The sequence below is a fragment of the Typha latifolia genome, chromosome 2, assembly GCF_019914945.1.
Source record: "Typha latifolia isolate L0001 chromosome 2, TyphaL0001v2, whole genome shotgun sequence".
NCBI lineage: Eukaryota > Viridiplantae > Streptophyta > Magnoliopsida > Poales > Typhaceae > Typha > Typha latifolia.
Genome location: NC_133087.1, coordinates 348,525 through 363,362, shown reverse-complemented (window position 1 = coordinate 363,362; position 14,838 = coordinate 348,525). Strand labels below are relative to the sequence as shown.

At 40.7% G+C, this 14,838-nt stretch overlaps 2 protein-coding genes across 3 annotated transcripts; one reads left to right on the top strand and one right to left on the bottom strand.

Annotated features, from left to right (window-relative positions):
• Nucleotides 1-828: 828 nt before the first annotated feature.
• On the bottom strand, nt 829-2,583 carry LOC140781602 (E3 ubiquitin-protein ligase RDUF2-like). The gene has a single exon (XM_073127653.1). It carries the CDS (start codon nt 2,240-2,242, stop codon nt 1,100-1,102), a length of 1,143 nt encoding a protein of 380 aa, XP_072983754.1. The 5' UTR covers nt 2,243-2,583; the 3' UTR covers nt 829-1,099.
• Nucleotides 2,584-7,272: 4,689 nt separating this feature from the next.
• On the top strand, nt 7,273-14,765 carry LOC140782467 (pumilio homolog 1-like). Of its 2 annotated transcripts, none has more exons than XM_073129052.1 (11): nt 7,273-7,457; nt 7,651-8,167; nt 10,159-10,711; nt 10,880-11,624; nt 11,925-12,066; nt 12,154-12,261; nt 12,785-12,997; nt 13,101-13,211; nt 13,382-13,576; nt 13,988-14,162; nt 14,285-14,765. In XM_073129052.1, the coding sequence occupies exons 2-11, from the start codon at nt 7,676-7,678 to the stop codon at nt 14,320-14,322; spliced, it is 2,772 nt and encodes a 923-aa protein (XP_072985153.1). In that variant the 5' UTR covers nt 7,273-7,457; nt 7,651-7,675; the 3' UTR covers nt 14,323-14,765. The 2 variants fall into 2 exon arrangements, with proteins under 2 accessions (XP_072985153.1, XP_072985152.1); XM_073129051.1 differs by having other exon boundaries at nt 10,865-11,624.
• Nucleotides 14,766-14,838: the final 73 nt, after the last annotated feature.

Sequence of the window (14,838 nt, the reverse complement as noted above, 5' to 3'; positions counted from 1 at the left end):
ATAGATATATGTTTGTATGAAAAGGAACGGATCAGCCTCTCAGATACTAAAAGGACAGATAATAGAACAATCCTTACAGGAAAACCCATTTCTAACAATAGAACTACAACAGAACAGTATATAGGAATATAAGTCTGCTCCATGTCAACAAGAAAAGAGCAATACCTCCTCTATGATTAATGCAGTGTGCTTATGTAGCTCAACCACCCAACAAAAAGAAAACATGCGTAAGCAGCATTCAGGATTCTAATAAACTATGGACAATAAAAAAAAAACTCGTGTAAATTATAATAAGAAAGCTTAAACATCTTGGTACAGTGCAGATAAAGCATTACTGCAGAAGGAATTAGTACTTAGAAATAGAACAAAGCAAACCTAAAGCAGCTTATATTGACCATGTTATGCCACAGCATAGAGAATTATTTTGTGGGGTTTGCAATTGACAGAACAAACAAAAAGATCATCAAGAAGTAGAAAAAATTACCCAAGGCAGTGAAGAAATAGAAGAGATTTGTCGGTTTTCCTAAATACAAGTCAAAGACAAATAAAACAACCGATAGGCTATTACCAACAGAAATCTGTAGCTTTTCCTATCTCTAAGAAGTTGATAATTTCAAAAGACTTCTAACTGGCTTACCAATAACTGAAAACGAATTGTTATGACAAGCAATTTTAAATGTCAAGGTTGTTGTCATCGCTGGCAGGGTCTTAGGAGACCTAGTAGAAGATGCATTCATCTTGTGTTACATGAGAACAAAAGGAGCAGAGAAGCTGAATTTCTTAGAATAAGAAAAAGGATGACTAGCCAATCAAGAGGACACCCCATACTGAATCAAATGAATCTCTAACCATAGCTTTTGCAATAAACCTTACACTGCAATAACTTCCTAATAACAAAAGCCCATTCAGAAGAACAATCTCACCCTTCTCTTGCACAAGGAATTGGAAGAGGTTCTTCCCAAGTTCCTAATAAAAAAATATATATCAGAATTTTTTTTTTCTTCAAGTTTTTTTTCTGGCACTAATCTATATACAACAGAATTATAGCAACATGAGAGTCCCATCTTCTGCAATTCCTCAGATTCGCGCTTTGATTTGCTCAATTTGCGCTTCTCCTCCTAGAACCCCTGCTGAAAATTAAACTCGTCTGTGGCCTAAGAGAAGCTGCAGAACTAGATTCTGATCTTGACCTAGAAGAAGATGGCATGTGCCCAAAACAAGAAAACAGATGGCGTAACATGCCGCTAATCCTACTACCCTCCCTAGACCCGCTGCCTCTAGATGACCAGGAGATCCTTCTCGGCGCACCGCCGTTATTAAATCCGCCATCCACCTCAGTATAAACCACAGGAAGCTCTCTCTCCCCTGCTCTTCTTCCGCCTGCAAACCTCCCAACTGCAAATCCACCACCTGGAAGCCTCCAAATCGTGAGCCCAACCGTCTCCTCTTCACTTCCTCCCACATTACTCTGCTCAACATCATCCGATTCCCTTCTTCCAGCATCGGTGGGCATCTCGTGGCGGCACACGGGGCAGGAGTTCCGGAGCGAGAGCCACGGCAAGATGCAATCTTGGTGGTAGATATGCTTACATGGCATCTCCCTGGCCTCGCTCCCGAGCTCGAAAGCCTCCTTGCAGACGGCGCAGTGAGATTCCATTCCGGTATGGCAAGCAGCGATCTGGATAGTGGGCATCGACTCGATCGCTGCCTTCGAAGCCGGCGGGTGCTCGCAACCCCCGGCTCCGAGTCCATTGAGCTCGATCTGGGCGAGCTGGTGGAGCAGCCGCTCGAATCCTGACCCCATCAAGAACTCCGACATGGTTTCTGGTAATGGGCGGAGCCCTGACCCGGCGCCATCGTCGTAGTAGAGCTCAAAGCTGCTTGCTGCGGCGGCAGCGGCGTCACGGCCGCCACGTAAGACGATCACAGGGTTGAAGGGAGAGCGGTCGCCTCCGGCGGCGGCGCGTCGGTGGCGGCGGAGGCGGAGATCGTTGGCGTGGTGAGGCCGGGAGCCGCCAGAAGCAACGGCGCGCTCGCCGTTGAGCATGTACATAGCAGCGGAGGGAATCCGGTTGCGGTGATCGCCAACGATGGCCGGAGGCCGTCGTTCCACCTCCTCGAGGAAGCCGCCGTCGCACTCCGGGCAGACGATGGCATCGTTGGGCCAAACTCTCACGAAGCGGCTGCAGTTGTAGCACCAGTACGACGTCGCCGTCGCGATAGCCGGCGAAGGAGACGACATCAAAATCCAAAATTTATCCTCCGAACGAATAAAAGTCCGATCCTTAGATAACCCTCTCTTGGAGAAGACGAATAACTCTCAAAAATCTGAACTTTTTTTAGAAAAAGAAACAAAATTTTGTTTCGATTTCAATGAAAAATTCGATCTTTTGAACAGTTTTGAAAAGTTGTTTCAAAAATCTCTCTCGAGAGGACGAAATCCCAACGATTTCGTTCTGCGAGAGAGAGGGAGAGAGAACGAGGGAGACGAAGGAAAAGGAAAGATTGAAGAGAGGGAGGTGAGAGTTTGGGGGATTTTATTCCACGACAGCCGAAACGCGTGCGGGAGTGGCGTATTTTGGACGCTTCGTCTTCGCGAATGGCGTTAAGCATTACTTCAACGTGGAGCGTTTCCATTGGTTGTTGGAGAGGACGGCGTTAGCTAGTTCGGCGTGGACCGCTTCGGATCGAGTCAAACCTAATCGGGGATGAGCGCGTCGGCGAGAAGGTAAACTTCGGCGGACGTGTTGAAAATATTTGGCCCTACCCCCTTGCCTCTTTCACATTTGCTGAAAAGCCCCTCGTCTTTTTCGAATCACCACCCACATTTTATCTTTATCTTTAATTCTAAAGAACTTCCTGGAAACCCCCGCGAACTTTAGTTTTGATCCAGAATCCAGTTCTCCTCCTACTGCGGCTGCTCTCACCTTACTGGCTTACTCCAATCCCCCCTCGTACGGACACGAATATTGCCACGTCACCTTGCTAAAGCCCTCTTCTCTACTCCCATAGCTTTAAACATATGCGGGAACTATTCTTTTCCTTTCGGACAAAGGATGGTTGACTACACGTGGGAGTGCTGTGTTCGCACGTGCTCAGATGCTTACCCCACCCCCCCCCCCCTTACCATATTACCATACACTGCGCTGGGAGATGATTCAAATTAATCCATAACCCTATTGTTTGCTTTGGTTTCGGATCAATTAATTATCTTATCTAATATCATCTCACAACTATTTCCTCGACAAATTTTAAACCGAGTATTGTAATACAGTTCGAATTGTTGGTTAATTTCATTTTAGCCTTCTTTAGTTATGCACTAATACAGTTGAAGAGGTCGAGAAGAGGAATGGAATTCTGGACCACAACCTTTTTAACTTATGAGATAATTTCAGCTCTGAAAATAAAAACTTAGTGGACATTGTTCATCCAATTGTCTGCTGCTCAATTCATTGATTGGGACTGATCACGAACACAAATTGAAAGAGATGGACAGGGCAACAAATTCTTATTCTAAACATGACACTGTTTGGACTGCCAAGTCACCCTGGCTTCAGAGTGCTTAGCATCTTCTCCTACAATTTTTTTTTTCTTTCTGTAGATTATCTTTTGATAGCAACAAAAGAGTTTATCTAAGACAAGTGGACCACCATCACCTAACCTAATGCAAACTAATTCTAGTTGAATTTTGCAAAGTTAAAAAACAACAAAGGCCACTCCTTTTACATAGGCTTTCCTTTTGCAGAGCAGAGTGCTCTTTTTCCTAGCACAATGTCTCTGTTTAGCAGAGTGTAAAAACTAAAAATGGTTCAAACCTATCAACTATCCGAGGAAATGTTACATCCACTAGTTTGCAAAGGTTGCAATTAATCAACGCTTCCCTGTGTATCATGAAGTGGAAGATTGCTTATTTAACTCGACTCTCCTTAGTGCAGTGGCACATCAAGATAGGGATGACACTAAAAGGTTACCTCTTAAACAAGTCAAGAGTGCTGGGTTTGGCTTGCTCATAGTTTCTTGCTTCTTGATTGAAGAAGAAAAGCTTACATCACCTATTAGCCCTAGCTGGATCCACATCTTGTAATTATAAGCGTCTGTGGGCCAAGTGTACTGATACTTATTATGTTTGTTGGAACTTCATGCCCTTCTCCTAATATGTTCATCTTTCTTTCTTGGCCTTCTCCTAATGCTGATAAAGTGTGCCCTTATCTTGTTTGGTTTCTTGTTAATTGTTATTGCCTGCATTATTATTAGAAAGAGACTCATCCACAGGGAAGGACAAACTTTGATCCACCTTCTCTCTGTTTTTTTTTCCTTCTCTAACTTTATATCTTAGTGACATAAATATATCAAAAATAAGATGGCCCAACAAAGTTTTTTTAACCTGGACTTGTATTCACAGTTGCTGAATCCCAATTTCAGGGTAAATTATTGTATGATTTAGTCAGTTGGTTGCAATGAAAGAAATGGCTGACTAAGCCACAGCCAGCTTCGCCTCTAAGAAATATCTTGTGTTAACATAGGGGAATGACTTCAACTGCATTGGAGAGGAAGATAGGGGCTTTGACAATGGCATAGTCTTTGACATGCCCACCTAATACTTTCCAACTCGATGCCACCTTTCTAGTTCTTGGTTGGCTAAAGTATGGCAGGGTGATGGTGACCCACTTCCTCACCGGCCAATGGCTGGACGACAGGTGGCGAAACTCAGTTGAACTTCAACGCTTAATCTTGGCATCTTAAATTTAAGTGTAATTATATATATAAATATGTAATTGTGAGGAAACTGATAGCCTTCCACCTACCTTTGGTTTCTTCTCCAAGTTAGGTGAAGGAATTTTTTAAATGGCAATTTGGGGGTGTTTGACTCTTCTAGAAGGACTACAAGCACCAACTGGGGGGGGGATATCTCATATCATTGAGGTGGCTGTGGCTCCTTATCCAACTCTTTTCTCTTTTCCTTCCACACGAATCTATCTATCTATGCCCAAAAAATGAATAGTCTTTAGGTAGAGAACAAAGGCAATTTGTGACCGTCTCTGGAAGCTAGCTATTGATCGTTTGGAGTAATCCTAATTTGATAATGCAAAATTAAGCAACTCTTATTCCAGACAATGTTGAAGGGGCCAGGCCAGAGGTTTAGACATCCTCGTCACTTGATAGATACGATACCACAATTCATCTTGCCAACTCTACCATAATCTAGACAAGCATTGACAGGTAAATCAAATAATAGATTGTGGGAATCTGACAGGTTAGATTAATACTCGTGCCAATCGAGTTATAAGCCCAAACGTTGTAGCCCATAATAGCAATCACCTAATAAAAGCCCTTATAAAGCCCAACCGATGGCCCGTCATAGGAACTACATATAGCGCCACGTTGCCATCGGATGAGGTCATGAAAGCCTGTTTGCTGTTTCAGACTGGAGAGCTCTTATCCAGAATCGCTCAATCCACGGTTTACACGCCGTCGGTCGGCACGGAGCACTGCCCACCACCTCTTTCTGTCCAGAAGATCGTCTACATTCTCAAACGCGGCAATTAACTACATCCATGTCAACTAGAAGCGTTCACTTTCCCACGCGCACTCACTCCTTCGGTAATTTCCTCCAGTGCGGTATGCATAAAATCAGCTCCCTTTTCTCTGTGGGCGATCACGCACCGACTTCTCTCCCACCTCCACCCCCACCCCACCCCCACCCCCACCCCCTCTCCTCGGAAACTGCGCCATTTCAGCGAAAACTTCAACAGTTGGTGCGTAATTAATATCGTACCAGAGAAGATGATGCCATGCACGTGCTCCCTGGATGATGACAACAACCTCATCCGTCTTCATTAAAACTTCTTTAATCCATATGAATTAAGAAGGAAGCATCTTTCCTCTCCCGTGCCTAAGCCCTTTTTAAAGCTTTCACGTTCCAGGCCACACCCTCTCCATATCCGGATTGTTTATAAGAAGAGACCATGCTTTGGAGTTTGAAGCACCCATTTGTTAATTCGAGGTTAACATTAAGAAAAGAAAAACCAACGGAAATAGAGGTAGGACCGCTGTGTAAAGTTTGGTGCCAAGATGAGACGAATGTAATGTAGTTGGAGTGATGGTGGAAAGGTTGGTCAATCATGGACCTTATCCAAATGGTGCAAATGGCAAATGGCAAATGGCAAATGGCAGATCTAAGATGGCAGCACCAAAGGCATGACCACTTGCAGGTTATGTTTGTTACAGTGCCAAAATAGCTGGGCGTTTTCTATACCGGCTTTTGGCATTTTGAGCTTTAGCTTACGTTCATTTGAAAAAGTGATATCAAACTTAAAGAGGCAATAATAATATTAACTGGAGAATGCAATTTGTATCAAATTATATAAAGACAAGAACATATTAAAGTGGATAAGGTTATTATCCAGCGTAACAAGAAGCAGAACTCATGGTGGGGAGGGGAGAAAGCGGTTCGAAAAACATCATGGTGGATAGGACAGGATAGATATATAGACTTGTCCAGGTTAAGCTAGTGCTGAAGTTCTTGTAACAAGATAAATAAAGCTATCAGATCCTGCAATGGCCCACTTATTCCACGAGGAAGATATTCCCGAATAGAAATGCCGATAAACGTTATCCGCCATCGGCGTTCGATCTAATCAGATATTTGGAGCTCGGGAATCAGACGGCCGTAATTCCAGTAAAGAAATATCCGGATCTTCTTTTTATTCAGCAAATCGTAAAATGACCGTACGGAAAAATCTTAGGTTAGATATTTCCGGTCGCTTTCGGAAGAAGCGAAGAAGGAATGGGTGCGGGGCCCATCCCTGACCTGCTCACGTGCGACCTCTCACGAGCGGATCCAGCAACCGCGACGTGGCGTTCCGCCTCGCCCTTCATCGCATCACACGCAACACCGGATAATTAGCACCCGCCCCATCGTTAACGACCACTTGGGACCACTGCCCTCTCCCTTTTCCGCACTTACGACAAAGTGAAAAGATACCCAAAACCTTCCCAAAATATCTTAAATGGAATTTAATTTTGGATTCAATCAGATGCTTTTCCGTTTCGGGTTAACGGGGGACGTTTTTGGTCGATATTTAGCAAAGAAATTAAGAGGAAAAATATTTCCATTTCCGGCAGTGCGTTGCTAATTAAATCCCTGCAATAAAACCCTAGACCAAATCCTCCCTGTTTAATCTACTTCGGCCGTTGGATTATGAATTTAACGGTAGGGATTGCGTCGGCCGTTGTGTTTATCAACCAAACCGTACTTGTTACTGTTCTCTCGTCTTCCTTCCCTCTTCCCCAACGCTGTCCTCCTCACCTGTCTCCCTCTCCCTTTTAATGCCTCGAACGACTTGAATGAAATTTGAGTAGAATCATCGATTTCCATGAACTAGAGATTAGAAAGATCGTAGCTTTCCGTTTCGTTTCTTCGTTTTTCAACGGAAATCGCTGTATTAATCGGAATGGTCAGTTCTCAAGATTCAAGATTACCTCTTTTTTTTTTCTAAAGTTTTTTCAGTATTCCGTGACGAGTGCGGTGGATAATGTCTATAATGGCTAAAAGTTCGAATTTTTAATTTTTACTTTAGAAGTGTTGGATTGCTCAAAGTTGCTTCCGTTCCTTGTAGTTTCATCTCTTTCGTTCGTATCTCTGTGCAGAATCGTTACTGAGAACAAAGTAGAGATGCCTTCCGAGATGGGGATTAGAGATGGGTATGGTGGAGAGGATGTAGGTTTGCTATTACTGGAGCAGAGGAGGCAAGAAGCGATCCTTCGGGAGAGGGAGATGGATCTTCTCCGGAGTGGCTCTGCGCCGCCAACCATGGAGGGTTTGGAGAACCAAAATGGTTTCTTGACGGAAGAGGAGCTGCGTTTTGATCCAGCGTACCTATCCTACTACTACTCAAACGCACATTTGAACCCTCGGCTCCCGCCGCCTTTGCTTTCCAAGGAAGATTGGCGATCCACGCAGAGGTTGCCGGTAGGTATTGGGAGGAAGCCGAATAGGGTCGGGGACGAGGGCGGCAGATCACTCTTCTCGATGCAACCGGGGATTGTAACGGAGTCAAATTTGGCGTCTGATTCCGGGGATTGGTTAGTCAAGGGCGGAGACGGCCTGATCGGGTTGCCGGGGATTGAGATTGGCCGACATAAGTGCTCTGATGATTACTTTCAGGTGATCGCTTGGTGTCTCTTTGTCAAGTTTTATTGTGATAGGAATATAGGATGAGCGCAATGTTGATTTAAGATTTATTTTCTTTTGATCTTATGGTTCTAAATTTTGCAAATCCTACATGATGTTATCTGGTTTCGGTTAGATTTCAGTGTACCGATTATTTTTTCGTCAATTTCTTTGCAATGCTGTTATTTATATTTGTGATGTCTTTTTTACACCATTGTGCTATTGTTACACTCACTTATAAAAAGAACTTACTGCAGTATGTTACCTATCTGTTAGCGCTCACCTAATCATCCAATTGAATGTTAGTTCATCAAACTATTCTTTTTGGAGTAACAATTGGGTTGAAATGGTACTTCATGTAGCAATTATAGAAGAGCGTTTCTTTCGTGCCATAGAGTTAATTTTTTATTAATCAGTTTATTTTTTATTAATCAGTTTGACGAAGATCTAACGGTTAAGATATTTAAGGGTATTATAGGAACGAAAGATATTACTGATTTAGTAGGTAATTTTTTTTAGATATATAATCTTGCACATTATTTTTTGACAATTATATTATCTTAATATTTTATCAAGTAAAAGACATATATATCATTAACTGAGAGTAATGTATATATATCAAAATAAGGGTATTGATGTCTTTTATAATTAACTTGATGAAAATTTAATTACATTTTATCTTTTTGATTATTTTTGATTATTTACATATATCTCCCATTAGTTTAAGATTGATTTAAATTAAATTTTAATAGATAGAGATAGAGAATTATATTTAAATTGAAGTTTATCTCCAAATAATTAAATTTAAATTATTTAATATTAAATGATATCTCCTATAATTAAGGCATAATTATATTTAAGAGAGAAATCTTAACGGAAGAAAAAAAATATGTAGAGCGCTTCTTCCGTACCATAAAATTAATTGTTTATCAATCAGTTTGATGAAGATCTAATGGTTAAAATCTTCAAGGGTATAATAAAAAAATTGGGAAGTTAGGCATTTGTAATTAAATCTTCTTAACTAATATACTCGTTTTATTACGTAATGTGGTTTTAGAATCGGTACCGGAAAACCGGTACCGGGTATGAAAATCGACTATTATAGCCGTTAGATTAATATTATAATTTTTAAAGGTGCATTAAAGTATTTGTTATTATAGAATGTACATGAGAGTTGACAGGTTGATATTGAGGTACGATTCGATGGTCCAAACCTGAACAATAGATTTAGCCTCTTCAGGGCAAGTTATTCTAAGTGAAAGGGAAGAAAGTTATACATTTCATGGTAAATTAGTGTTTCATTGTTTTGAAAGTTTTATGATTTGGAACTTGCTCTGTGAGTACTTTTTAATCTATTCAATTAGACTATCCTGTTTCACAGTACCTATATCATGTTATTTACATAGATGAAATCCATTTTAGTTATCTGATGCCAAATGTAGCATCAATGATTATTTAAACCTATATATTTAATCACCTGCAGTTAAGCTACTTATCTGGTGGTGCTGATTCAGCGCCAATTTATCAAATGCTTAACTAAAAGCCTTACTCCATTTTGTTGGGATGCCTTCATTTGTGCTAGAATGTTTCTCTTGTTTACCTATTTGATCACACGTTATTGATTAGCAGTGCTGATCTAACTTTTTGAAGTTTTAACTGAGCCTTCTTCATCTTCATAGGAATGCTTCACTCTTGCGAGTTCGTCCAATAGAAGTTAAAGATGATCATCACTCATAAGATCTTGTGGACTTAATGTCAAAACTTAAAATTTTTTAAAGTTGATGATGGTGCCCATGGTCGCACTTGCCTCAAAGAAGAAAAAATTATCCAGTAGGAGAGATACAAATAGTATATAACTAAACTTTGGAAAATATCAACATATGCTGTCATTCTGTTCACTTTATTTTCTTTTCTGTTCCTTATCGCTGATTTATACATGAACTTTTATTATGTTTTTTGTAGCTTACAGTAATTACATATTGCAGGATGACCTGTCTTGCCTAAGTCATCCATCTCATCTCGATGGTCGGAATTCAAACAGTAATGCCTTCAGCTTATTAGGTTCTGGTGAAACACAGAATGCTTTACATAATGAGGTTGGTGCTATAGGTGGCCTGCAGCCAGGTGGCAATGCCCAAAATGTCACCGGGATTCAAAATAATGGCTCATCAGCTTCTCGTACATTTGCATCTGTTTTAGGACCATCTCTTCCACGAACTGCATCTCCTGATCCTCAACTGATAGGAAGGGCTCCTAGTCCTCGCCATCCTCCTGTAGGTGTGAGACTTGGTGCCAATGATAAAAAGAGTAGCAGCAATTCATGTTCCTTCGCTTCAGCTGGTGCTGCTGAGCATGAAGACATTGTAGCGTCGTTTTCTGGCATGAGCTTGTCAGCATCTCGATCCGTCAACAAAGATTTTATTGCACCATCCAATCTCCAAAAGGAAATTGATAATAATCGGAACTTCTTTGTGGAACGTCAGGGAACTAAGCATAATGTTGAGCAGCATTCTTACTTGTCTGAGCCTGGACTTTTAGGTATGCCCTCTGTTAAAAAACTAATGAAACCTTTATTTTCTGACTTCACTAGGGGAACTGGAGGGTCTAATGGAGAGTATTTTAACATGGGGAAATTTTCTGCCTCTTCAGCTGATAATCTAGGCAATTTTCTTTTTCATTTTCTAAATGCAGATTGTGGAAATGCAGCTTATGCAAATTTTGGCCCAGGTGGGTGTTCCATCAATCCAGCAGTAAATCATATTAATCCTAGTTTTTCACCACATTTTGGAAATGCTGCTGTTGGATCTGGATTCGCATCCCCTAGTCTTGGTTCTAGGTCACCAGGAGGAGGTTTGTCTTCCAGATCGATTTTAAATGGAGCAACAGACTTGCTAGATCCTAACAGAATTGGAAGTCCAACAGCTGCAGCTGCTCCTCAGAAGCCTATCGATCCCCTTTATATTCAGTACATCAAAGCAGCGGAATTTGCAGCTCAAGTTGCAGCTAGTTTTAATGATCCTCCTCCTGTGGAGAGGACTCACCTGGGGAATTCTTACGTTGATTTACTTGGTTGTCAGAAAGCTTACCTTCGCACGATGCCTCAGCCACATAGACAATATAGCATACCTTTGGTGGGTAACTCTGGGGGTCTAAATCATGTATACTATGGAAACCCTGCTTCTTGCCTTGCTTATCCAGGAAGCCCCCTAGCAAGTCCTATCCTTCCTGCTTCTCCAGCGGGACCTGGTAGTCCCCTTAGACACGGTGAGCCCAACATGTGTTTTCCATCTGGCATGCGAAATTTAGCTGCAGGTGCCATGAGTTCATGGCATTCAGATATAAAAAGTAACATGGATGACAGTTTTGTACCCACTCTTCTGGAGGAACTTAAGAGCAACAAAACCAAATGCTATGAACTGTTGGAAATTGGTGGCCATGTTGTTGAATTCAGGTATGCAACACAGTTATACAAGTGCAAAAAATCTTACTATTAGAATTGCATCTCCGTCAAAGAGGCTCTTGCCTACATGGGGTCTGGGGAGATATGATGTACCAACCTTACCTTCACTTTAGAAGAGGCAGTTTCTATGGCTTGATCACATGACCTTTTAAATTGAATGGGCAAGCCTCACCGTTTTGCTATTATCTTCACTTAGAACCTAGAGCTATTAGTGTCATCCTTATAATAACTTGATGATATGTTTCCTTTATTAATTTTTTGTACATTATATTGAACAATTCCTATGTCCAGTGTGGATCAATATGGAAGCCGATTCATACAGCAAAAGCTAGAAACAGCTACAACAGAAGAAATAAACATGGTTTTCCAAGAAATCATGCCTCAAGCTCTTACATTGATGACTGATGTATTTGGAAATTATGTGGTCCAAAAGGTACTTGTTGGTTAGGTCCCTCATGATGTATTTGCATGATATTTCTTACTTCGATCACTGAAGGCTGATTATTTGCTTTCATACCAGTTTTTTGAGCATGGAAGTGCAGCTCAAAGAGGGGAACTAGCTGATCAGCTGGCTGGGCATGTACTGGCACTCAGCCTTCAGATGTATGGTTGCCGAGTTATCCAGAAGGTACATGTAACTTGGTAGAATGTATTTACTGATACAGAGAATGCAATGTGGCTACCAAAAAAAAAAATTTCAATTAAAATGCAGATATTTCCATGCAATAGGACGACATACTATTTTTTCTATCTGTGTGTTGATTCTTCCTTTTCCTGTCAACTGCATCTGTTGTTTTTTCCATACCATATGTTTGGCAACACTTAACACCTCAGTGATATTCATTTTGTGCTATTGTTTGATGCTTATGTATGAACTCTTAAACTTTATATATATATATATATATATATATATAGATGGTTTTTCTGATATAGGTCATGATCAACACCACTGATATTAAGTTGAACGGTACACAGTTGCTTTTGGAGAAATAACTCCTTTTCAGCAATGCATCTTCTGATGTCAAATGCTATTTTTATTTATTTATTTGCTTTGCTACTTTAGAGGAAAGTCAGAGATCAGCACAACAAACAGCTCAATTCTGAGTAACAATTTTCTTAACTCCTGTGGGCATAACAATCTGTGAATGCAGGCGATAGAAGTTGTTGATCTTGATCAGCAGATGAAAATGGTTGCCGAGCTTGATGGCCATGTCATGCGCTGCGTGCGGGATCAAAATGGAAATCATGTCATACAAAAATGCATTGAGTGCATTCCTCAAGATGCTATCCAGTTTATTATCACAACCTTCTATGACCAAGTTGTGACACTGTCGACCCATCCATATGGCTGCCGTGTTATACAGGTATGCAGATCCTTAAATTTCTTGTGGCTATATGCATGGAGATGCTTATGCATGTTTTTACCTGCAACCATTTATTCAACTGACAGGAATATGTTTGATGCAGAGAGTATTGGAGCACTGTGATGAACCTAAAACCCAGCAAATAATGATGGATGAGATTTTTCAGTCTGTTTGCTTGTTGGCACAAAACCAGTATGGCAATTATGTTGTTCAGGTTGGTACCCTATCTGTTGAAGTTCTAGTATTATCATCTTACTACATCAATTCTCCTTTTTTAGTGATGATGAACATTATAACTAGATCAATGTTGTCCTTAAGCACCTCCTTTTTATGTCTGGATTTGAGCAACATGTGCATGAACCTTCTTACTCTGATTTGTTGCAGCATGTGCTAGAACATGGAAAACCTCATGAGAGATCAGCTATTATCAAGAAGCTAGCTGGACAGATAGTACAAATGAGCCAGCAGAAGTTTGCTTCAAATGTCGTTGAGAAGTGTTTAGCTTTTGGAGGTCCTGTGGAACGTCAAATTTTGATAAATGAAATGCTTGGATCCACTGATGAAAATGAACCTCTTCAGGTATTGTAGCTTTCAACCTCATTAAATTTGAGACAGTTGGCAAATTATTTTACACAGTTCTTTAGCTGAGATTCTTGGAATAATGTGCTGTTGCATGTATTGGAGAAAACATAACTGCTAGCTCTGGTGGTCTGATAACAGAGTGACTTTATTTCCTGTTATGCACATGACCGGCCTAGTTGTTCACAGAAGGAAAATGTCATTTCAAATAACATAGGTTAGAACATCATATTTCCAAATGACCTAATTTGTGAGTTAAACAATAATAACTCAGTTTTGAACATCTCAAACTTGGAAGACAAAATGTGTATTGATTGCTACTTTTGTTTTTGAGTTTCAATTTTTTTTCTCAAGCATGTGGTATATGCATACAAAGCTTGTTGGCTTACATGAATGTTCATTTATATGTAGGCAATGATGAAAGATCAGTTTGCGAATTACGTTGTACAGAAAGTTTTGGAGACCTGTGATGATCAGCAGAGAGAGCTGATCCTTACACGAATAAAGGTTCATTTAAATGCACTGAAAAGGTACACTTACGGAAAGCACATAGTTGCACGTGTGGAGAAGCTTGTTGCAGCTGGAGGTATGACGAATTCAATATGCCTTTTTATGGCATAATGCCATCTTTAACGCTTACAGGAGGGACACCTTGGTCTCGGAAATGCAGCGGCTATAACTCCTGTCATTTTTTTCCCTTACATGCAGAAAGGAGAATTGGAATTCAGCCATCATATACTTCATGAAAGAAATAGAACTTGTACAGCTACCAAGGGCTAGTGTGGGCTGCTCCCTATTCCGTTCATCTACTTATATGGACATTCAATATAGTCTAGTCTAAACTAAGTTAGTTGCTTGCACTGGAAACTGTATATTCTGTAATTTGAGGTCATAGTGAATCATGCCAAGGCTGATGTCTCCGCAGAGAGGTTAAATATCTAAACCGACGATTTAGATGTAAAGAGAAGAAGAGTAGAGAATGTGTTAACGCGACTGTACAAATCTTGCAAAGTGGAGAGAACTGTTGGTTGTTTTAAGTCAGGTTAGTGTTTTCTTTCATTTCTTGTGGGATTTAGTTGTATCCATAATATGCAATGTTCCTTGTTCAGGCAGCTTAGCCTATGCTTGGAGGACGTTTTTTTTTAACTTTATCCTCGTTCTCAATGGTTAGTTTCTATATTTCCTTCAATGAGATTGATCATTCAAGCATGAGAGATATATTTAGCTTTTCCTTTATGAACTGCAGTCAGTTGTGTGCAATT